Source organism: Nerophis lumbriciformis, linkage group LG33, assembly GCF_033978685.3.
Source record: "Nerophis lumbriciformis linkage group LG33, RoL_Nlum_v2.1, whole genome shotgun sequence".
Lineage (NCBI taxonomy): Eukaryota > Metazoa > Chordata > Actinopteri > Syngnathiformes > Syngnathidae > Nerophis > Nerophis lumbriciformis.
The window spans coordinates 17,026,158-17,052,289 of NC_084580.2; the positions used below are offsets into that span (position 1 = coordinate 17,026,158).

A 26,132-nucleotide genomic window follows, 5' to 3' on the forward strand; every position below is an offset into this window, starting at 1 on the left:
GCGCACACATGCACGCGAGGGCATAAAATGCATGCACACACAAAGTGAATGAGTTCATGGATGGGCACACAGGCTAATAAGCTCAGAGTCGGAGTCATAAATTATCAATTTATGGAGCAGAACCGGTTTCTATTCTAATGGAGGGACATCCTGTTTGCTACCGTGCACTACTGACCACAACACCCGGAGAGAATGGTGATGGAGTTTTGTGGCGGCAACACCTCGGTTGTCACTTCTCTTATCTTCAGACCACAGCAGGTTTGCGGAAGACAAAGAATACGTCGACCAGAAAAAGGGACCGAGGGTGTGTGTGTGCAAGACGTTACTCTTGTAATACAAAAGCAGCCATGATAGATGTCTTTGAGGGACAAGTCAGATTAGTGTCCTTCCGTCATGCACACTACTTTTACTTGGGGGGTATTGCTCGATTGGTAGAGTGGCCGTGCCAGCAACTTCAGGGTTCCAGGTTCGATACCCGCTCCCGCCATTCTAGTCACTGCCGTTGTGTCCTTGGGCAAGACACTTTACCCACCTGCTCCAAGTGCCGCCCACACTGGTTTAAATCTAACTTAGATATTGGGTTTCACTATGTAAAAGCGCCTTGAGTCACTAGAGAAAAGCGCTATATAAATATAATTCACTTCACTTTTATAGGGAATGATTGAAGTTTAAAGTCTGGTTCGTTTGCCTCGGGCAGGGGTCGGCAACTCAAAATGTTGAAAGAGCCATATTGGATGAAAAATGCTAAAAACAAATCTGTCTGGAGCCGCAGAAAATGAAAAGTTGTATACAAGTCAACACATGACTTACTGTAAGTGTCTATATTAGCTATAATGGCTAAATGACCCTCACCAAACAAGAATGACAAACACATTTCGGGAGAACATCCGCACCGTAACACAACATAAACACAACAGAACAAATACCCAGAATCCTTTGCAGCCCTAACTCTTCCGGGCTACAATATACACCCCGGCTACCACCACTGCCTTTGGCGCCCATAAAAACAGCTGCCGGCCCAGTCCCATGTTGTATGCAGCTTTTACAGACACACGTAAGTGACTGCAAGACATACTTGATTAAAAGCCATACAGGTCACACTGAGGGTGGCCGTATAAACAACGCAAACACTGTTACAAATATGCGCCACACTGTGAACCCACACCAAACAAGAATGACAAACACATTTCGGGAGAACATCCGCACCGTAACACAACATAAACACAACAGAACAAATACCCAGAATCCTTTGCAGCCCTAACTCTTCCGGGCTACAATATACACCCCGGCTACCACCACTGCCTTTGGCGCCCATAAAAACAGCTGCCGGCCCAGTCCCATGTTGTATGCAGCTTTTACAGACACACGTAAGTGACTGCAAGACATACTTGATTAAAAGCCATACAGGTCACACTGAGGGTGGCCGTATAAACAACGTTAACACTGTTACAAATATGCGCCACACTGTGAACCCACACCAAACAAGAATGACAAACACATTTCGGGAGAACATCCGCACCGTAACACAACATAAAGACAACAGAACAAATACCCAGAATCCTTTGCAGCCCTAACTCTTCCGGGCTACAATATACACCCCCGCTACCACCACTGCCTTTGGCGCCCATAAAAACAGCTGCCGGCCCAGTCACATGTTGTATGCGGCTTTTACAGACACACGTAAGTGACTGCAAGACATACTTGATTAAAAGCCATACAGGTCACACTGAGGGTGGCCGTATAAACAACGTTAACACTGTTACAAATATGCGCCACACCAAACAAGAATGACAAACACATTTCTGGAGAACATCCGCACCGTAACACAACATAAAGACAACAGAACAAATACCCAGAATCCTTTGCAGCCCTAACTCTTCCGGGCTACAATATACACCCCCGCTACCACCAAACCCCGCCCCCCCCCCCCCCAACCCAGCCCACCTCAATTCAGAGGTCTCAAGGTTGGCAAGTATGTATATATGGACAACAAATAAAGGCTCAGTCAAAGCCCACAACACCTTCACTCACACAGGGGCGTATATTTATTGCACGCGCTCCTTCTGCCAATTATTAATAATAACCGCCACCTCGCATCACTTTGTTAATGTCTGTATCGTTTTAGTGCATTATGGGCCATGTTTGCGTCCACAATCAAGTCTGGTGATGATGAAATAAAACACTATGCTGGGTTTGTACAGTATATGCAATGTTGTTTCTATTAGTCAGTGAATATTCACGCCATATTTGTTCACATTTACTTGCTCTTTTGCCTTCCCCCTTGCAATTACAATCCTTTTTTTCTTTTCTATCTCGCAAGTTAAGGTGCATAGGAGCAGGTTTTATTCCTCCAACAAACCATTTGCACCTGGTCTTTCTAACCCATTTGTCATCCCACAGCCCTGTCCTGTGTAACACAGTCTGTACCCGCCGCTAAAAGTCGGAAAATAGATGACGACTCTTTAATTGATGATCTTCAAAGAGGCGCAGGTGAGTCGGCAAGACGAGAATAGAAAAGCCGTGGCTATTTTTAACTTGCTCAAAAGACGTTTTGAGAGCAGCGTCACAAATAAAATGCTAGGGTAGAGTAGTGTAAAGAAGTCTTTGCTGTACTCGACTAATGGTGTCTTGATTAGGTGACGTTCAGAAGGGTGGCGATTCTGTACATAATTACTGCCATAATGGGCTATTCATTTTAGTATATGCAGTAATTACAGTATATAATCTACTCTACTTATGACAGTACTTGCAACGTCAACACGGGCCATATATTTTCTTTCCCTACTAAGCATTAACTCCCACCAAGCAATCCATACCGCACTCAAGCATTGTCCTCAGGACCGCCCCCACTGCAAAAAGTCAGTCAACCTTGGGACCTCGGATTTCGGGAGGTGAGGGGGGGGGCGTGGTTAAGAGGGGAGGAGTATATTGGCAGCTAGAATTCACCAAGTCAAGTATTTCATACATACCGTATTTTCCGCACTATAAGGCGCACCGGATTATAAGGCGCACCTTCAATGAATGGCCTATTTTAAAACATTGTTCATATATAAGGCGCACCGCATTATAAGGCGCATAGAATAGAAGCTACAGTAGAGGCTGGGGTTACGTTATGCATCCCCGTAGTTGCGAGACCTGTTGTGGCTCAATATGGCGCACTGTCAGCTTTTGAGAAAATTGGGAGGTTTTTAGGTGCGCCTTATTATAGTGCGGAAAATACGGTATATATATATATATATATATATATATATATATATATATATATATATATATATATATATATATATATATCCTGAAAATATGCAAACAAAACTGTGTTTGGATAATTGATACTTCAAACTTGCATAAATAAATCTTAAGGAATATAACATAACTTGGCTTCTGAGAGTTTCAAAATGTAATAAATAAAATGCTAAAGTTGTTGATAAACAAGCAATTATTTTAATAATTAAATATGGTCATTTTAAATGAATAATTATGATCATTTAAAATTAATTATTTCAAATATGTTTATTTTAATGTATAATTCTAAGGCTGGACGTAATAAGGAGTCCGAAAAAATACAAATAAGATACAATTAATTTTGATGTTTTTAGCAAAATATAGTAAAAATGTATTTGGTTTTTTAAATTTTAATTAATAAATATATGTATTTTTAGGTAAGATAAACATAATAATACAATGTATCTCTAGTCTGGATGATTTAGTTCTTGTCACCCTGCTGTCCTCCCGTAGTGAAAAAAGGCTGTCCTCACTCAGGTCCGCATGAAGCTGGAGGGGGCGTGGCCTCCAGCTCCGGCTAAAAATCGGGAGATTTTCGGGAGAATATTTGTCCCGGGAGGTTTTCGGGAGAGGCGCTGAATTTCGGGAGTCTCCCGGAAAATTCGGGAGGGTTGGCAAGTATGGCCAATAGAACAAGAAAATTTGGCTTGTCAAGACTTTCCAAAACAAGTAAAATTAGCTAACCTCAATGATACCTTAAAATAAGTATATTCTCACTAATAACAAGTGCACTTTTCTTGGTAGAAAAAAAAAGAGACCTTTTTGCTCAATATGTTGAAAAATATTCTTAAATGAAGTAAATGCTAGTGCCATTATCTTGACATAATGATATGCGCTCGGCATTAAATTTCCTGAAACCAGCAAACTTATACTAAAAACTAATTTATTGTTCTTAATGGAAAGGCAACAAGGCAACCGCTTGTTACTCTCGGGGTCTCCTAGCCGCTCAGGCAAATCATATTGTCTAAAAATGAATTTTTCCATCGATAACATGACATCATCGCACCAAGCGCGGGCTCTTTCAGTCAATTAGTGCGCATATATACATATATAATTTTTTTTAATTGTAATTTTGAAGAATTTACCTGAATGTGCATGAACTATTTCTGCTCAAAATAGTTAGAAATGTCACATGTTAAATGTTTAAATATTAACTGTCAGTTTACTGTACTGTGCCAACTGTACTACTATATGAGTATGTGTTTTCTATTGTTTCATTGAAAATAAAACAGCAAAGTCAATTTGGCTGTCATCCAATTTAATTATGAGACACATTTGTGTCAAAATCATGACTTTTTTTTTTCATGCTAGAAGAAATGATTACTTTAAAAAAGTAGTTTTATACTTGTGAGTGTTGCTGACACAGCTTTGCAACAGTTGATATTCTAGTTTCAAGCATGTTTTACTCAATATAGGTCATCAAATCTCAGCAACAAGCTGTAATATCTTACTGAGATCATTTAGGACCAAAACACTTAAAACAAGTAAAACACTCTAACATAAAATCTGCTTAGTGAGAAGAATGATCTTATCAGACAGAAAATAAGCAAATATCACCCTTATTTGAGATATTTAATCTTACTTGGATTTCAGTTTTTGCAGTGTAGTTGTCGTGCTCTGCAGGGGTTTTGCTGGTTCTACAAAACCCAAAACCAGTGAAGTTGGCACGTTGTGTAATTCGTAAATAAAAACAAAATACAGTGATTTGCAAATCCTTTTCAACTTATATTCAATTGAATAGATTGCAAAGACAAGATATTTAATGTTCGAACTGAGAAACTTAATTTTTTTTTTTTTGCAAATAATCATTAACTTAGAATTTAATGGCAGCAACACATTGCACACAAGTTGAGATTTTACAATTTTTAAGTGTTCCTTGTAACCTCAGCCTTAAAAAGTACAGGATTTTACCCCAAACATTTTTTTTGGAGGGGGGCGGGGGGGACGACTGTATTGATGTTTTACTCATTTTATACCACAAAGACTTAAAAGTAGACACTAGATGGCAGTAAAAGCACATACATAATTGCCTTAGCGTGGTTATGTATCCATCCATTCATTTTCTACCGCTTGTCCCTTTCGGGGTTGCGGGGGGGGGGACTGTATTGATGTTTTACTCATTTTATACCACAAAGACTTAAAAGTAGACACTAGATGGCAGTAAAAGCACATACAGAATTGCCTTAGCGTGGTTATGTATCCATCCATTCATTTTCTACCGCTTGTCCCTTTTGGGGTCGCAAGGGGGGGACACCTGGACAAGTCGCCACCTCATCGCATAAAGGTTAAATAAATATATAAATACATGTAAAGTAGGAAGTGAGTACACTGCAAAAACTGAAATCTAAGTAAGATTAAATATCTCAAATAAAGGTGATATTTGCTTATTTTCTGTCTGATAAGATAATTCTTCTCACTAAGCAGATTTTATGTTAGAGTCTTTTACTTGTTTTAAGGGTTTTGGTCCGGAATTATCTCAGTAAGATATTACAGCTTGTTGCTGAGATTTTATGACCTATATTGAGTAAAACATGCTTGAAACTAGAATATCAACTGTTGCAAAGCTGTGTCATCAACACTCACAAGTATAAAACTACTTTTTTAAAGTAATCATTTCCAGTGACGTGCGGTGAGGTTGATGGCTGGTGAGGCACTGACTTCATCACAGTCAGATTTACAAACATATGAACCCTAAAGAGTATCTTATTCACCATTTGATTGGCAGCAGTTAACGGGTTATGTTCAAAAGCTCATACCAGCATTCTTCCCTGCTTGGCACTCAGCATCAAGGGTTGGAATTGGGGGTTAAATCACCAAAAATGATTCCCAGGCGTGGCGCCGCTGCTGCCCACTGCTCCCCTCACCTCCCAGGGGATGGGTCAAATGCAGACGACAAATTTCATTACACCTAGTGTGTGTGTGACAATCATTGGTACTTTAACTTAACTTTAACTTTACACATACAAACTGTAGCACACAAAAAAGCACATTTAATAAAAAAACTTTACTATGGTCTTACCTTTACTTATAAATGCGCCGCTGTTGTGCTGGATTAATGAACCCCCTGATGGGAGTGTTATATCAACTAAAGCCCTCACTTCAACTTTCCACGTGCAAGATTGAATCTATTTAAAAAAGTGTAACCGAGGGTTTATAAATGTCGCCTATACTGTATGAAACTGCAAAATAACAAACACGGAGGCTCCAGTTTACACGTGGACCACTTTATTTACCTTCTTTCAAAAACTTCCGCTCCACTCCAACGTGTCAAAATTCCGCTCTTAGCGCCTTCAAAATAAGAGCTCAAGGCATATACTGTATAACAGCGCATAACAGGAACTTAACATCACAAAGAGGAAAGCCCATAAAAATAGATTACAAAAGTTATTTAATAAGAAGCCAAAAAGTGCAAAAACAATAATGTTCGTGTTGGAGGAGTTGTGAATTAGGTACACCTGCAGTCTGCAGGTGTACCTAATGTTGTGGCCCAGCAGTCATTCGCAACTCCTCCAACACGAACATTATTGTTTTTGCACTTTTTGGCTTCTTATGAAATAACTTTTTTAAATAGATTCAATCTTGCACGTGGAAAGTTTAAGTGTGGGCTTTAGTTGATATAACACTCCCGTCAGGGGTTGCCGTGCATTCTACGGCGGGGGTGCAGGAGGCGAGCCTCAGCCAGTGCGTCTTTTGCAGCCGTTTTATGATCGCTCAGCACAAGAAATACTTTACACACATACAGTTGTTGACAAAATACACTGTACATTATATACCTCAGCTAACTAAACTATGGAAATGTATAATATAGTTCATATAGCAATACGGTCTCACTGCACAGCAGACCAGCAGTTAGCCGAGTCCGTCCATGTTGAGGCACTGAGTGACGTGCCTCGACTGGCTGCTGTTCACCGCACCGTCTCTTCTCAGTATTTGAACGGCAAATGTGAAAATTCAGCGATTTTGAATAAAAATAATCTAAAACTGGTGAAGTTAAATGGAAAATAATTTTATAGTATAATCACTGGATACATTTAACAATTTAATATATATTTTTTTCTTTTTACATTTTTTTTCTTTCCATGATGGCAGGTGAGGCGGGGCCTCACCTGCCTCTAGTGACTGCACGTCACTGATCATTTCTTATTTCAAGCATGTAAAAAAAAAAAATCATGACTTTGACACAATTGTGTCTCATAATTAAAACAGATGACAGCCAAATGGACTTTGCTGTTTTATTTTCAATGAAACAATAGAAAATACGTACTCATATAGTAGTACACTTGTTGTTAGTGAGAATATACTTATTTTAAGGTATTTTTGGGTTCATTGAGGGTTAGCTAATTTTACTTGTTTTGGAAAGTCTTGACAAGGCAAATTATCTTGTTCTATTGGCAGATAATTTTGCTTAGTTCAAATAAAATACCCCTCATTTTTGTATTTTTTTTTTCTTGTTTTTGAACACCGACTTTTTGCAGTGTACTTCAGTTTGCTGCTAAATGTTTATATACAACCCAGAAGGCTTAGCGCTGTAGACGGGTACGAGAGGTCTGAGCAATGCTGTTATAGATGGACAGCTTCCCTTACACAAGAAACAAACATAAGTTTTGATTAGACAGTTGACTTGCACATTTGAGCACCTTTCAGAGACAAAAAAAAAACCTTGACTGGCCAAAATGTGCGGGGAATTTGCAGCCATTGGACAAAGTTGCAAAGCCGCACATAACTTGCGGGGAGTTGTTTGGAGGGATTGATTTACAATATAGCTAAAAAGTCAGAACAGGTTGCAGAGCGATGAACATAAACATGCCGAGGCATCGATAAGTGTAGCGTAGTGTGAGTGCGGGCCAGCAGGGGGCACTGTGGAAAAGGTGAGTCCCTTTTTTTTATTGATGAGTGGAGAAGATGTCTTGCGGGGTACATGTTAGTCATCTGTGCCTTTCATATAACCCCTTCGCTGACAGCTGACACGGGGCGGCCACATGAGGAACACTGATCTGTTAATTATACATGAAGTGTCACAGACAGGCGAGGGCAGAAAGCAGCATAGACAATGGGAGGAGGTGAGGAAGGATGGTCAAAAGGCACACCAGGGGTGAAAAGGAGGCGGTGAAGAGATGAGTGGAAGTAAGAAGATAGGATGGATGGTGGACGAGGTCAGCTGAGTATTGATCTGACTCGTGCAGCAAGTGTGGCCTGACATTACCTCGTTACATGAGAACATATTATACACACCAGCGCTGCATTTCATGGCCGCCTGACAGTAGGAAATACCCCACATGGACACTTTGTTACGAAGACTTCAAGAGTGGACATTTACTGCGGCTCATTTGTGGATTTCTTTCGGGTACACCAGCAATAAATTAAGCCTTGTCACATCAGACCAATGACATTGGCGAACGAGTGACAGTGATTAAATCAAACGCGCTCACACAATCATTCAGTCAGCCATTTAGCACGTTATGGACTCACTCTCATCATAGAGAAGACACATTGATTGATTGATTGAAACTTTTCTTAGTAGATTGCAAAGGGAGAGAATACATTATATGAAACAGTACAGTTTACACAGTACTGTACATATTCCGTACAATTGACCACTAAATGGTAACACCCGAATAAGTTTTTCAACTTGTTTAAGTCAGGGTCCACGTTAATCAATTCATGATCTTATGAGCTCCAATACAACGAGGCGTTCAAACCAATGTTCCCTCTAATTTTTCATGTGTGTGAGCAAACGCAAAAACTCCCTGAGAATTCAGTGGAGCCCATGTGAGCAACATCAGACGTGCACACTGTGGCTACACCAGCAGCACACCTGGCCCAAACCTGACTAAATAACAAGTTCAATCTCCATCCATCCATCCATTTTCTACCGCTTGTCCCTTTCGGGGTCGCGGGGGGTGCTGGAGCCTATCTCAGCTGCATTCGGGCGGAAGGCGGAGTACACCCTGGACAAGTCCCACCTCATCGCAGGGCCCACACATATAGACAGACAACATTCTCTTATTATTATAATCAAATGACAGCAGTCTTTTCCATTTCTAATATAAGTGTTTAGGCCCACTTACAATGACAATAACAAAAAATATTGTTTTTCATGAGCTGTGTACTTGTATTGTTTGTCTGGGTGGAGGTCCTGCTTTGGAGATAATTTGTACCCCTTTCAGACATTGCATTTAGTTCCCATTAAAACATTCACATGTTGCACAATGAGATGTAAGCAAGGGGATCATGTGTACATTCCTGCAACTTCCTGTTTGTAAAAAATATATTTTTATTAGTATTTATTTAATATACTAACAGCATTTCATGATTAATATTTATAAATTAAGATTCCTAATAAATGACACTAGAATAAGCACACATTTGATTGGTAAATCATAGTGTAACGACCTGGAATGACACTTAATGTGTGGTGTTGGAGTTGTCCGACTTTTTGTGTGGCTGTAAACGCATCACTGGCTAAGTGCCATATGTGCATGTGTTGGCGCAAGTGAGAAAGAGCGAGCTGCTGCTGTTGATATAACAAAGTTGCTTTTGGTCTGGTTTGTACTGCAGAAAATGACCACTTTTGCTAGATATCATTTTTTTTACTAATGTTTTGGTGATGTGTTTATGGCCGACAATGAAGAGTTTTGCTCAGTAAAGTGATGGATGGAATTCATGTCCTCAAAGCGTCTCGACAGACGTTACATTATTTGAACAATGATGACGAAAACTGTTTTCTCTGTCGTGTCGAAAATTGTTATGTGCTTATTTTTTTATTTGATTTTGTGCGTGGCATAGATTTGCCGTGCGCAGAGGACGCTTGAGCAGTGCGCAATTGCACAGGCGCGCACCTTAGAGGGAACGTTGGTTCAAACCAAAACTGGAGGCCGAAGGCGTCACATTATTTTTATCCACAGCATTTTTCAGACCATAGGGCGCACCGGATTATAAGGCGCACCGCCGATGAGCGGGTCTATTTAGGTCTATTTTCATACAAAAGGCGCACCGGATTATAAGGCGCATTGACGAGGTCACATTATGATTTTTTTTTTTCTACATTTAAAACACTTCCTTGTGGTCTTCATTACATGTGATAGGTTTTCTTCTCCCGCCTGGGTTGTTGCACGACCAAATCGCGTGTAACAAACTCGTCCAAAATAATTTGCCCGTGATTCGGGTGGCCCCAACAAAAAAATCCCACAAGACGGTGACTCGGCCTTGGTGGTTATCTCATTAAGTATGACTGCATGATGAACCACCGTGGGGCCAAAGAAAGTCACGAGTGTCAGCACTTTGATAAAGAAGGTGATAAAATACTTTTGAATTCCAAAAACAACTAGAAAACTGCAAAGGTTGTGTCTCTGCCAACAATATTATTTAATAAAGGTAAATGTATTACCATAAAACTATGTTAAAACTATATTCCGGTTCATAAGTTGCTACTTTTTTCCTCGACTTTGAACCCTGCGGTTTTTTACAACGCTGCGGCTAATTTATGGATTTATTTCGGGTTCACCAGCAATAAATTAAGCCTTGTCACATCAGACCAATGACATTGCCGAACGACGGACAGTGATTAAATAATCAATCAATCAATCAATTAATCAATCGATCAATCAAAGTTTATTTATATAGCCCTTAATCACAAGTGTCTCAATGGGCTGCACAAGCCAAAACGACATCCTCGGCTCAGATCCAAATCAAACGCGCTCACACAATCATTCAGTCAGCCATTTACCACGTTATGGACTCACCGTCATCATGGAGAAGACACGGTAAAATGCCTAAAAGACGGGGAAAAAAGACCCGGCTACCGAAACAGGAAAAACCCACCGCACGGAATGGAAATCCGCCATTACTAACGAGCCACGAAAGGCCCGGACTGCTGTGCGCCAAAGCAGACGACTTCAGTTGAAGGACGAAGATTTGTGAATACAGTTTGTAAATATTTTATTGGTATCGAGACAACCCTAGTCCCACCCCTTGATGAATGCAATATATGATTTTTTTTAAATGCAAGACAAGAATTACATTGCATATGCAAAACGGCACTTCTTGGAGACAAACACAGCTCATCGGCATTAAAGCTACAAACACACAAAATGGTGTGTTTCCAGTACACTGCAAAAAGTCAGTGCTCAAAAACAAGAGGAAAAAATACAAACATGAAGGGTATTTCTTTTGAACTAAGCAAAATTATCTGCCAATAGAACAAAAACATTCGGCTTGTCAAGACTTTCCAAAATAAGTAAAATAAGCTAACTTCAATGAACCCAAAAATATCTTAAAATAAGTATATTCTCACTGATAACAAGTGCACTTTTCTTGGTAGAAAAAAAAGAGACCTTTTTGCTCAATATGTTGAAAAATATTCTTAAATGAAGTACCCGTAAATGCTAGTGCCATAATCTTGACATAATGATATGCGCTCGGCATTACATTTACTTATACTAAAAACTAATTTATTGTCCTTAATGGAAAGGCAACAAGGCAAGCGCTTGTTACTCTCGGGGTCTCCTAGCCGCTCAGGCAAATCATATTGTCTAAAAATGCATTTTTCCATCGATAACATGACATCATCGCACCAAGTGCATACTCTTTCAGTCAATTAGTGCGCATATATACAGACCGGCCCCCGGCCAAAACATTTTTAATTGTAATTTTGAAGAATTCATCTGAATGTGCATGAACTATTTCTGTTCAAAATAGTTTGAAATGTCACATGTTAAATGTTTAAATATTAACTGTCAGTTTACTGTACTGTGCCAACTGTACTACTATATGAGTACGTATTTTCTATTGTTTCATTGAAAATAAAACAGCAACGTCCATTTGGCTGTCATCTGTTTTAATTATGAGACACAATTGTGTCAAAGTCATGATTTTTTTTTTCATGCTTGAAATAAGAAATTATTACTTTAAAAAAGTAGTTTTATACTTGTGAGTAGAGATGTCCGATAAATGCTTTAAAATTTAATTTTGGAAATTATCGGTATCGTTTTTTTTTTATTATCGGTACCGTTTTTTTTATTTTTTTTTTGTTTGTTTTTATTAAATCAACATAAAAAACACAAGATACACTTACAATTAGTGCACCAACCCAAAAAACCTCCCTCCCCCATTTACACTCATTCACACAAAAGGGTTGTTTCTTTCTGTTATTAATATTCTGGTTCCTACATTATATATCAATATATATCAATACAGTCTGCAAGGGATACAGTCCGTAAGCACATATGATTGTGCGTGCTGCTGGTCCACTAATAGTACTAACCTTTAACAGTTAATTTGACTCATTTTCATTCATTACTAGTTTCTATGTAACTGTTTTTATATTGTTTTACTTTCTTTTTTATTCAGGAAAATGTTTTTAATTTATTCATCTTATTTTATTCTTTTTTTTTTTTTTTAAAAGGACCTTATCTTCACCATACCTGGTTGTCCAAATTAGGCATAATAATGTGTTAATTCCACGACTGTATATATCGGTATCGGTTGATATCGGTATCGGTAATTAAGGGTTTGGTCAATATCGGAATATCGGATATCGGCAAAAAGCCATTATCGGACATCCCTACTTGTGAGTGTTGATGACACAGCTTTGCAACAGTTGGTATTCTAGTTTTAAGCATGTTTTACTCAATATAGGTTATAAAATCTCAGCAACAAGCTGTAATATCTTACTGAGATCATTTAGGACCAAAACCCTTAAAACCAGTAAAACACTCTAACATAAAATCTGCTTAGTGAGAAGAATTATCTTATCAGACAGAAAATTGAGAAAATTGAGATATTTAATCTTACTTAGATTTCAGTTTTTGCAGTGTACTCAAAGCACTTTTCAACGGTCTAAACTCCAGCATTAAGGCCAACCAACACACTTCCAACGCTCTATCGTGGACTCCTCAGACTTATTTGAAATGAGTGAAAAAAAATCCAAAACCTTGAATGTATTGACGACAGCAATAAGGGCGCTGGCCCACATAATGTGCGCACGGTGCCCACAAAGCAGAAGAAAAGGTCGGAAGGAAAGTGGAGAAGTGCTTGTTGTGAAACGTGTAGCACGGGGAGGTCATGAAATATGCACGTCGGCGCACATAAGCGCAGCACTCGGAAACACAAAGCCATTTAAAGAAGCTCTAGAAAAAGAGGCAGTCAGCTAGAAAATACATAAACGTCCATTTCCATTCCACGGTGCACTGATTCACACTTCCAGCTTTACTTGATGTTTTCATACCTCTGACACTGACTTTAACACGCTTTTGTACTCTCCCAGGCAGCGGCACGCACATGCACGTACGTGTATGTATGCGCTATAATATGAAGACACAGACATGAGCTTCTTTTGGTGTGTTTAGTGAAAGTGTTGTTTGCACCAGCCAGTCACACCACACTAATATCCCAGCCATGTTTTTTGGAACTGTACATATAGTGGAACATCTAGAACAGAAGAGTCTATAATGCTGCCTGGCACACTGTAAAAATACACCTCAACAGGAAAACTGCAAAAGAAAAAAAGAAACAATGGGATAATAATGAATGAAATAATGATTAAATCTAAATTTTGGCTGTATATATATATATATATCTTCTGAGCACAATGATGTCATGTTATCGATGGGAGACAATATGCTAGGAGACACCGAGAGTAAATGGATTAGAATTATTATTATTAACATTATTTATGTTAGATCCACTATGGACTGGACTCTCACAATATTATGCTAGATCCACTCGACGTCCCCACATCTGCGGTCCCCTCCAAGGTTTCTCATTGTCATCCCATTGGGTTGAGGTTTATGTATATATATATATATATATATATATATATATATATATATATATATATATATATATATATATATATATATATATATATATATATATATTATATCTATATCCATCCATCCATCCATTTTCTACCGCTTATTCCCTTTGGGGTCGCGGAGCCTATCTCGGCTACAATCTATACATATATATATATATATATATATATATATATATATATATATATATACATATACAGTCAAGAAAATAAGTATTTGAACACCCTGCTATTTTGCAAGTTCTCCCACTTAGAAATCATGGAGGGGTCTGAAATTTTCATGGTAGGTGCATGTCCACTGTATGAGAGATAACCTAAAAAGAAAAATCCGGAAATCACAATCTATGATTTTTTAACAATTTATTTGTGTGATACAGCTGAAAATAAGTATTTGAACACCAACATTAATATTTGGTAGAGTAGCCTTTGTTTGCAATTACAGAGTTCAAACGTTTCCTGTTGTTCTTCACCAGGTTTGCACAGACTGCAGGAGGGATTTTGGCCCACTCCTCCACACAGATCTTCTCTAAATCAGTCAGGTTTCTGGGCTGTCGCTGAGTAACACAAACTTTCAGCTCCCTCCAAAGATTTTCAATTGGATTTAGGTCTGGAGACTGGCGAGGCCACTCCAGAACCTTGATATGGTTCTTACGAAGCCACTTCTTGGTTTTCCTGGCTGTGTGCTTTGGGTCATTGTCATGTTGGAAGATCCAGCCACGACTCATCTTCAATGATCTGACTGAGGGAAGGAGGTTTTTGGCCAAAATCTCACAATACATGGCTGCAGTCATCCTCTCCTTAATACAGTACAGTCGTCCTGTCCCATGAGCAGAAAAACACCCCCAAAGCATGATGCTACCACCCCCATGCTTCACAGTAGGGATGGTGTTCTTGGGATGGTACGCATCATTCTTCTTCCTCCAAACACACATAGTGGAATTATGACCAAAAAGGTCAATTTTGGTCTCATCTGTCCACAAAACATTCTCCCATGACTCCTCTGGATCATCCAAATGGTCATTGGCAAACTTAAGACGGGCCTTAACATGTACTGGTTCAAGCAGGGGAACCTTCCGTGGCATGCATGATTTCAAACCATGACGTCTTAGTGTATTACCAACAGTGACCATGGAAACAGTGGTCCCAGCTCTTTTCAGGTCATTGACCAAGTCCTGCCGTGTAGTCCTGGGCTGATTCCTCACCTTTCCTAGCATCATTGAGACCCCACAAGGTGATATCTTGCATGGGGCTCCACTCCGATTGAGATTGACCGTCATGTTTAGCTTCTTCCATTTTCTAATGATTGCTCCAACAGTGGACCTTTTTTCACCAAGCTGCTTGGCAATTTCTCCGTAGCCCTTTCCATCCTTGTGGAGTTGTACAATTTTGTCTCTGGTGTCTTTGGACAGCTCTTTGCTCTTAGCCATGCTGAATGTTTGCGTCTTACTAATTGTATGGGGTGGACAGGTGTCTTTATGCAGCTAACGACCTCACACAGGTGCATCTGATTCAGGATAATACAGTGGAGTGGAGGAGGACTTTTAAAGGCGGACTAACAGGTCTTTGAGGGTCAGAATTCTAGCTTATAGACAGGTGTTCAAATACTTATTTTCAGCTGTATCACACGAATAAATTGTTAAAAAATCATAGATTGTGATTTCTGAATTTGTCTTTTTAGGTTATCTCTCATACAGTGGACATGCACCTACCATGAAAAGTTCAGACCCCTCCATGATTTCGAAGTGGGAGAACTTGCAAAATAGCAGGGTGTTCAAATACTTATTTTCTTGACTGTATATATATACATTTTATATATATATATATATATATATATATATATATATATATATATATATATATACACATACAGCCCGCCAGCATCCAAAATCCGGCCCACGGGAAGTCCCAAGTATATATATATTTTTTTTCAAATCAATTTTTTTTTATCTGTACTTTCTATATATATATATATATATATATATATATATACATACATATATATATATATATATATATATAAATATGTCTTAATAAGGTTATCCAAAAAATAGTGCTCGATACCGTAGTAGAGCGCAATATATGTATGTGTGGGAAAAAAATCACAAGACTATTTCATCTCTGATGAAATAGTCTTGTGATTTTTTTCCCACACATACATATATATATATATATATATATACATACATATATATATATATATATATATATATATATATATATATATATATATATATATATATATAAATATATTTGTATATATACATATATACTTATGTTAAATGGCAATGTTTGCTGTCTATTTAATGTTTCGATAAAGTTGTTAAAATTGGAGCGAGGGAGTTCCTATAAAAGTTCTTATTCACTTTTTTTTTTTTTAACTACTAATAGTGCTTAACTTATTTTTACACTTGTATTGACAATGTAATAAACCATGGGTCCCCAAAATCCGGCCCGCGGGAAGTCCCAAGTTAAATCTTTTTTTTTTTTTCAATCTGTCCTTTCTAAACCATCGGTGTCTCCTAGCATGGTGTCTAAAAATGCATTTACCCATCGATAACGTGACAATGTGCTTAGAATATATATATATATATATATATATATATATATATATATATATATATATATATATATATATATATATATATATATATATATACATACATATATATATATATATATATATATATATATATATATATATATATATATATATATATATATATATATATATATATATATATATATACATATATATATGTGTGTATGTATATATATGTATATATATATATATATATATATATATATATATATATATATATATATATATATATATATATATATATATATATATATATATATATATGTACAGCCAGGCCCCCGGCCAAATTGTTTTTAACCCAATGCGACCCCCCCCGAGTCATAAAGTTTGGGGACCCCTGTATTAAACCATGCAAGGTTTTTTTTTCTATAATGGTGACAGTTTGACCCTAGAACGGATTAATTTTATTTCCACTATTTGCTATTGGAACAATAAGCTTCCACTGTGTGTATTTTAATGGCTGTGTGCTACAAATAATCATTTCCAAGTTTATACTTTTTGCAGATCAAAGCCACACACCACAACAGTGACGGTCCCCCACAGACCTTTGTTTGTTTGTAAAGACAAAACAAATTACACACTTTCCTTTGTTTCTAAAGCCAAACAAGTTGAAATACGACGTCTGTCTCCAGTGGATGAATCCACTCACTTCTTTCATTTGAATTCCTGTCCAGTTGGCTGCACGTCAGGTTCCTTGAGGAGGTTTAAAAGTACAAAAATCCAATCAAGTTTGTGCAAAAGCACCAATGGAGAGGTATAATCACCTGCAGGGAGCATGCGGAAACAAGAGGCAAGCCTCAGAGGAACGATCCACTTCTGTACTTACGTGATCTTATACCGCGTTAATTCAATTAGTCAAATAGCGCAAAGAGTTTACAACGAATGGAGCTCCTGCTGGTTCCATGTTGTTTGTTTCATTACAACCTGACTGCATTTTGTTTCTCATCAAACAACAAAAGCTCATTTGTGCTCTTGAACAACAAAGGAAATTGACTGATTGCAAGTCGTAATAATAAAAAGCCGTCACCTAAATGCAATTTTTTACATCCAAAAACCACTAAAATCTAAAATTTCTGCCTAAACTTGAAGTTATTTTGAGTGATTACAAGCACCTGACTTCATGTTTGCTGTCCAAAAACAACATTAAAGCACACTTCTGCCTATTTTGACTGATTGCAATCCACAATAAGAAAAGATGCATTTTTTGACAAGTCAAAAACAATCTAAAATAGCTGCTTGAATTTGAAGTCATTTTGTCTGATAACAGTCCATATGATCACACACAATCACCTGACTGGATTTTTGATGTCCAAAAACAACATAAAAGCTCCTTTATGCTTATTTTAACTGATTGTGTGAGTCCAAAATAACAACATTTCACCTGACTACATTTTACACCTAAAACAACATAAAAATCGAAAGAATGTTGCCTGAATTTGAAGTTATTTTGTCTGATTACAGTCTATATGATAACAGTCCATCACCGGACTGCACTTTTGACGTCCAAAACAACATAATAGCTCATTTCTGCTTGTTTTAACTGATTGCGTGAGTCAATAATAACAATCACCTGACTATATAATTTTACATTTTAAAAAAAAAACATAAAAATCTAATATTTTTGGCTTGAATTTTAAATTATTTGGAGTGATTACAGTCTCTATGATAACACACCATCACTTGACTGCACTTTTGATGTCCCAAAACAACATAAAATATAATTTGTCTTATCTTGACTGATATCCATAAAAACAAGTCATCACCTGACTGCATTTTTTACATCCAAAAACATAAAATCAAAAACTTTTGCTCGAATTGAATGTTATTTTGACTGTTTACAGTCGATATGATAACTAGGGATGATGTTCGAAACCGGTTCTCCCGGTTGTTCGATAAGAAAAGAACCGATTCCATGGACTCGAATCCCTTTTTGAGAACCGGTTCCCGTTATCGAGGCCACTATAGTAAAGAAAAAGAGTTGGTTCTTTATTCGAGTCCCTGGGAACGAGTCCCGTCCCACAGGAAATGCCCTGTGGTACATCACAGGAAATGACGTAGCTCAGTCATTTAGGCGGCAGATACAGAAAGCAGCAAAAATGATGGACCGGAAAAAACGCCTCATGTATATATTTTCAAGTATTTATATATATATATATATATATATATATATATATATATATATATATATATATATATATAAATAATCCGTTCATGAATGAGTATATCCGTTCGGCCACCGTGTTCAATGGAGAAGTCTGATCTACAAAATTTGCAGGCAGCATACCCCTTCCCCTTCGAGCTGTCCTGGATGAACTGAAATTATTTTTTCCAATCATTTTGGAACTTGCAAGCGTACTTTTTCTTCTTACTCGTCGTCGCCATGTCTCTTCTTTGTTCTTCTGCTTCGTCTCTGTTGTGTTTTTGGACATTACTACTTGCCGTAGTTTCGAAGCAATGCGCGATGGGAATCCGGATGTTGTGTGTCAGCGTATTAACGTGCCGGCTGGAATAAACACACGCCGAGAAATAGCTCCGTGTCTGCCTACTTTATGGGTTATACCTATGGATAACGGAGACATATATAATAGTCTCCTTTTCAGGTGAGAGAGGACGCTTAAGTCAGTGCCTTTAGGGCACGCCCCCAATATTGTTCGGGAGAATGGTTGCCCCGGGAGATATTCGGGAGGGGCACTGAAATTCGGGAGTCTCCCGGGAAAATCGGGAGGGTTGGCAAGTATGCGCCATCACCTGACTGACTGCACTTTTGGCGTCCAAAAATAACATATAAGTTATTTTCTGCTTATTTTAACTGATTGCGTGAGTCCATAATAACAAGCAATCCCCTGACTGCATCTTTCTACATCCAAAAACAACATAAAAATCTGAATTAGTTTTAGCTTGAATTTGAAGTTATTTAGAGTGATTATAGTCTATATTATAACACGCCATTACTTGATTGCATTTATAATGTCCAAAAACCACTAAAAAGCTTATTTCTACTTATTTTAACTGATTCTGTCCATAAAAGTTATGAACAGAATCGGTGACAAAGGTCAGGGTCCGACTTACTGCTGGCAATGCAGACCAAGCATCTGACACTGATCATACAGGGAGCGGACCGCCACAATCAGACAGTCCAATACCCCATACTCTCTGAGCACTCCCCACAGGACTTCCTGAGGGACACGGTCGAATGCCTTCTCCAAGTCCACAAAGCACATTTAGACTGGTTGGGCAAACTCCCATGCACCCTCAAGGACCCTGTCGAGAGTATAGAGCTGGTCTACAGTTCCACGACAAAAACCACACTGTTCCTCCTGAATCCGAGGTTCGACTATCCGGCGTAGCCTCCTCTCCAGCACACCTGAATAGACCTTACCGGGAAGGCTGAGGAGTGTGATCCCACGATAAGAGAGGAACCACCACCACGGTCTGCCATTCCAGAGGTACCGGCCCCGATGACCACGCAATGTTGCAGAGTCTTGTCAACCAAGACAGCCTCACAGCATATAAATGATAAATGGGTTATACTTGTATAGCGCTTTTCTACCTTCAAGGTACTCAAAGCGCTTTGACAGTATTTCCACATTCACCCATTCACACACACATTCAAACACTGATGGCGGGAGCTGCCATGCAAGGCGCTGACCAGCAGCCATCAGGAGCAAGGGGTGAAGTGTCTTGCCCAAGGACACAACGGACGTGACTAGGATGGTAGAACGTGGGGATTGAACCCCAGTAACCAGCAACCAGCAACCCTCCGATTGCTGGCACGGCCACTCTAGCAACTTCGCCACGCCGTCCCTAAGCATCCAGAGCCTTAAAGTACTACGGGCGGATCTCATCCAGCTGAGGAGCTTTTTAACTACCTCAGCAACCTCAGCCCCAAAAATAGGAGAGATTCCCCAGGCACTGCTTCATCATAGGAAGACGTGTTGGTGGGATTGAGATGATCTTCGAAGTATTCCCTCCACCGATCCACAACATCCAAAGTCGGGGTCAGCAGCACACCCTCCACACCATACAGTGACAGTCTGCTGCGTCTGGAGTCCTATGAGTTAAAAGTAACCGATAGGGCTCTTTCTTCAGCTTGACGGCATCCCTCACCGCTGATGTCCAGCAGTGGGTTCTAGGATTACCGCCACGACAGGCCCCAACCACCTTGCGGCCACAGCTCCAATCGGCCGCCTCGACAATAGAGGTACGGAACATGGTCCACTCGGACTCAATATCCAGCGCCTCCCTCGTGACATGTTCAAAGTTCTTCCAGAGGTGGGAATTGACTCTGCTAGACGTTCCCAGCAGACCCTCATGATGTGTTTGGGCCTGCCAGGTCTGTCCAGCATCCTCCCCCACCATCGCAGCCAACTCACCACCAGGTGGTGATTGGTAGAAAGCTCCGCCCATCTCTTCACCCGAGTGTCCAAAACATGACACCGCAAATCCGATGACACAACTACAAAGTCGATCATGGAACTGCGGCCTAGGGTGTCCTGGTGCCAAGTGCACATATGGACACCCTTATGTTTGAACATTGTGTTCGTTATGGACAGTCAGTGACGAGCACAAAAGTCCAATACCAAAACACCAATAGGGTTCAGATCCGGGCGGCCGTTCTTCCCAATCACGCCTCTCCAGGTTTCACTGTCATTGCCAACATGAGCGTTGAAGTCCCCCAGTAGAACAAGGGAATCACCTGAGGGAGCACTCTCCAGTACTCCCTCGAGGGAATACAAAAAGGGCGGGTACTCCAAGCTGCTTTTGGGTGTAGAAGCACAAACAACAGTCAGTACCCTCTCATCCACTGGGTTGAACTCCAATGTGCATGCTTTGAGCCGGGGGGAAACAATAATTGCCACCCCAGCCCGTCGCCTCTCACTGCGTGCAACGACAGAGTGGAAGAGAGTCCAGTCCCTCTCTAGAGAACAGGACTTGCTGTGCGTCGAAGTGAATCAGACTATATCTAGCCGGAACTTCTCCACCTCACGTACTAGCTCAGGCTTCTTCCTCCCCCAGCGAGGTGACGTTCCACGTCCCAAGAGCTAGCTTATGTAGGATCGGACCGCCAACTGCCCTGTCTTCGGCTGCCGCCTAGCTCACACTGCTCCCAACCTCTATGGCCCCTCCCATGAGTGGTGAGCCCATTGGAGGGGGAACCCAAGATGCCTCTTCGGGATGTGCCCGGCCAGGCCCCATGGGGACAGGCCCGGCCACCAGGCGCTCGCCATCATGCCCCACCTCCGTGCCTGGCTCCAGAGGGTGGCCCCGGTGACCCACATCCGGGCGAGGGAAATCTGAGTCCTAGTTTTGTCTTCTTCATAAAGGTCTTCGAGCTACTCTTTGTCTGATCTCTCACCTCAGACCTGTTTGTCTTGGGAGACCCTACCAGGGGGCATAGCTCCTGGGATCATTGGGACACGCAAACTCCTCTACCGCGATAAGGTGGCAGCTCAGAGAGGAGATACAATCTTAAATTTCTGCTTGAACTCAAATTTATTTTGATTGTTTACAGACTATGATAACACACCAATCCTCCATTTTTGATGTCCAAAAACAACATGAATCTTATTTTGACTATCCATTCATCCATTTTCTGCCGCTTATTCCCTTCAGGGTTGCGGGGGGCGCTGGAGCCTATCTCAGCTACAATCGGGCGGAAGGCGGGGTACACCCTGGACAAGTCATCACCTCATCGCAAGGCCAACACAGATAGACAGACAACATTCACACCCACATTCACACACTAGGGCCAATTTAGTGTTGCCAATCAACCTATCCCCAGGTGCATGTCTTTGGAGGTGGGAGCAAGCCGGAGTGCCCGGAGGGAACCCACGCAGTCACGGGGAGAACATGCAAACTCCACATATGTTAGAGTATTTTATTGTTTTAAGGGTTTTGGTCCCAAATGATCTCAGTAAGATATTACAGCTTGTTGCTGAGATTTGATGACCTATATTGAGTAAAACATGCTTGAAACTAGAATATCAACTGTTGCAAAGCTGTGTCATCAACACTCACAAGTATAAAACTACTTTTTTAAAGTAATAATTTCTTATTTCAAGCATGAAAAAAAAAAAAATCATGATTTTAATTGTGTCTCATAATTAAAACAGATGACAGCCAAATGGACTTTGCTGTTTTATTTTCAATGAAACAATAGAAAACACGTACTCATATAGTAGTACAGTTGGCACCGTACAGTAAACTGACAGTTAATATTTAAACATTTAACATTTCAAACAATTTTGAAAAGAAATAGTTCATGCACATTCAGATAAATTCTTCAAAATTACAATTAAAAAGATTTTGGCCGGGGGCCGGGCTGTATATATGCGCACTAATTGACTGAAAGAGCACGCACTTGGCGCGATGATGTCATGTTATCGATGGAAAAATGCATTTTTAGACAATATGATTTGCCTGAGCGGCTAGGAGACCCCGAGAGTAACAAGCGGTTGCCTTGTTGCCTTTCCATTAAGAACAATAAATTAGTTTTTAGTGTAAGGTTGCTGGTTTCAAGAAATGTAATGCCGAGCGTATATCATTATATCAAGATAATGGCACTAGCATTTACTTCATTTAAGAATATTTTTCAACATATTGAGCAAAAAGGTCTTTTTTTTTTCTACCAAGAAAATATTGTTATTAGTGAGAATATACTTATTTTAAGGTATTTTTGGGTTCATTGAGGTTAGTTAATTTTACTTGTTTTGGAAAGTCTTGACAAGCCAAATGTTCTTGTTCTATTGGCAGATAATGTTGCTTAGTTCAAATAAAATACCCCTAATTTTTGTTTTTTTGTTTTTTTGTTTTTGAACACTGACTTTTTGCAGTGCAAGGTTTCTCATAGTCATTCTCATCGACGTCCCACTGGGTTGTGAGTTTTTCCTTGCCCTTATGTGGCCGCTGAACGATGTCGTTGTGGCTTGTGCAGCCCTTTGAGACACTTGGGATTTAGGGCTATATAAATAAACATTGATTGATTGATTGATTGATTGAATTTGAAGTCATTTTCGGGCTGTATAATAACAAGCCGTTGCTTGGACTGCATTTTTTTGGCATCCAAAAACAAGCTGATTTCTGCTTTAGTAAGAAGTTTGTTTTTTTTTGGACTGATTCTGCAGCACATGCTAGCAGGCCATCACTATACCATCACCACACCCATGGAGCTCCATCCTCTCCTGCATGCGCTTGGGAGGGAAACTTCCTCCCTAACTTCTCTGCATTGTGTTCTTTGCACACACACGCACGCAGGCACGCCACACAATTATGTCAACAACACCCCTATATAATTGCCTTGCATCCTCTCTTGATGCCAATTTTGCAGAGTGGCTTTGTGTTGCACCCGTGCAATCACGTGATGTCAATAAGCACATTTTTAGCACGTCGTGGACAAAGTGACTGTACCTGGATGCCGCAGGAGATCTCGGAGTCGTCCAGCAGGCGGATGGTGCACAGGATCTCCTCATCCAAGGAGCGGATGCTGGGGCTGCGGAATCTGAGCATTTTCATACTCGGCTCGGTGTGCTCTGACGCGAAGCTCCCCGCAGCATGTCAGCGCGTCCACGGCCACGCGGGACTCACGCAGGCGCATGCGGCTTTGGGCGCCGATGGATGGATGGATGGGCGCAGGTGGTGGAGGAGAGGATGGATGGATGGAATGAGCATGTTTGACCACAGCTGTGGCATAGACAGCATGGAGACACTCCCTCTCTCTCTCTCTCTCTCTTTCCCCCTCTCTCTCTCTCTCTCTCTCTCTCTCTCTCTGTGCAATTTAAAGGGCCCCTGCACACAAAATGATGCCATCAGTATTGCGTGGAGTCACGTTGACGTCGGTCGGTTTAAATAGACCCCGCCCCCAAGGTAAAATTGTGTGTGGCAACATGAGTCGACGCACTGGCCACTTCTTTAGGTACACTTGGACAATGTCGTCACGTGATGTGTTTGTTATTGTGCTTGTGTTAGTATTATTTAATTTGAAAAGATGATACCAATGCCAGAAAAACAGTATGTAATTGTGTAGCATTTTTTTCCCACAAAAATAAATATTTCATATATATAATAAGAAATAACAAGAAATAAGAAATAATCAATTAATAATGTTAAGAAGGAAAAAACATATTAAGATAATGGCTTTTTTGCCGATATCCGATATTCCGATATTGTCCAACTCTTAATTACCGATTCCGATATCAACCGTACAATCGTGGAATCAACACATTATTATGCCTAATTTTGTTGTGATGCCCCGCTGGATGCATTAAACAATGTAACAAGGTTTTCCAAAATAAATCAACTCAAGTTATGGGAAAAAAATGCCAACATGGCACTGCCATATTTATTATTGAAGTCACAAAGTGTTTTTTTTTTTTTAACATGTCTCAAAACAGCAGCTTGGAATTTGGGACATGCTCTCCCTGAGAGAGCATGAAGAGGTTGAAGTGGGCGGGGTTGGGGGCGGTGTATATTGTAGCATCCCGGAAGAGTTAGGGCTGCAAGGGATTCTGGGTATTTGTTCTGTTGTGTTACGGTGCGGATGTTCCCCTGAAATGTGTTGGTCATTCTTGTTTGGTGTGGGTTCACAGTGTGGCGCATAAAATCAAGAGTAAACTAGATTTTATAGAGATGTCCGATAATGGCTTTTTTGCCGATATCCGATATTCTGATATTGTCCAACTCTTAATTACCGATTCCGATATCAACCGATACCGATATACACAGTCGTGGAATTAACACATTATTATGCCTAATTTTGTTGTGATGCCCCGCTGGATGCATTAAACAATGTAACAAGGTTTTCCAAAATAAATCAACTCAAGTTATGGGAAAAAAATGCCAACATGGCACTGCCATATTTATTATTGAAGTCACAAAGTGCATTATTTTTTTTTAACATGCCTCAAAACAGCAGCTTGGAATTTGGGACATGCTCTCCCTGAGAGAGCATGAGGAGGTTGAGGTGGGCGGGGTTGAGGTGGAGGGGGGGTAGGGGGTAGCGGTGTATATTGTAGCGTCCCGGAAGAGTTAGTGCTGCAAGGGGTTCTGGGTATTTGTTCTGTTGTGTTTATGTTGTGTTACGGTGCGGATGTTCTCCCGAAATGTGTTTGACATTCTTGTTTGGTGTGGGTTCACAGTGTGGCGCATATTTGTAACAGTGTTAAAGTTGTTTATACGGCCACCCTCAGTGTGACCTGTATGGCTGTTGACCAAGTAGGAATTGCATTCACTTGTGTGTGTGAAAAGCCGTAGATATTGTGTGATTGGGCCGGCATGCAAAGGCAGTCCCTTTAAGGTTTATTGGCGCTCTGTACTTCTCCCTACGTCCGTGTACACAGCGGCGTTTTAAAAAGTCATACATTTTACTTTTTGAAACCGATACCGATAATTTCCAATATTACATTTTAAAGCATTTATCGGCCGATAATATCGGCAGTCTGA

General features: G+C 40.0%; 1 protein-coding gene across 1 annotated transcript in view; it reads right to left on the reverse strand.

Annotated features, from left to right (window-relative positions):
- The window catches only part of frmd3 (FERM domain containing 3), a 163,728-nt gene extending 139,341 nt beyond the window's left edge, over window positions 1-24,387 (reverse strand). The window contains exon 1 of the mRNA XM_061928628.1: window positions 24,102-24,387. Within this exon, the coding sequence (XP_061784612.1) occupies window positions 24,102-24,206 (105 nt within the window). The 5' untranslated portion in view covers window positions 24,207-24,387. The remainder of the gene's footprint in view (window positions 1-24,101) is intronic.
- Window positions 24,388-26,132: the final 1,745 nt, after the last annotated feature.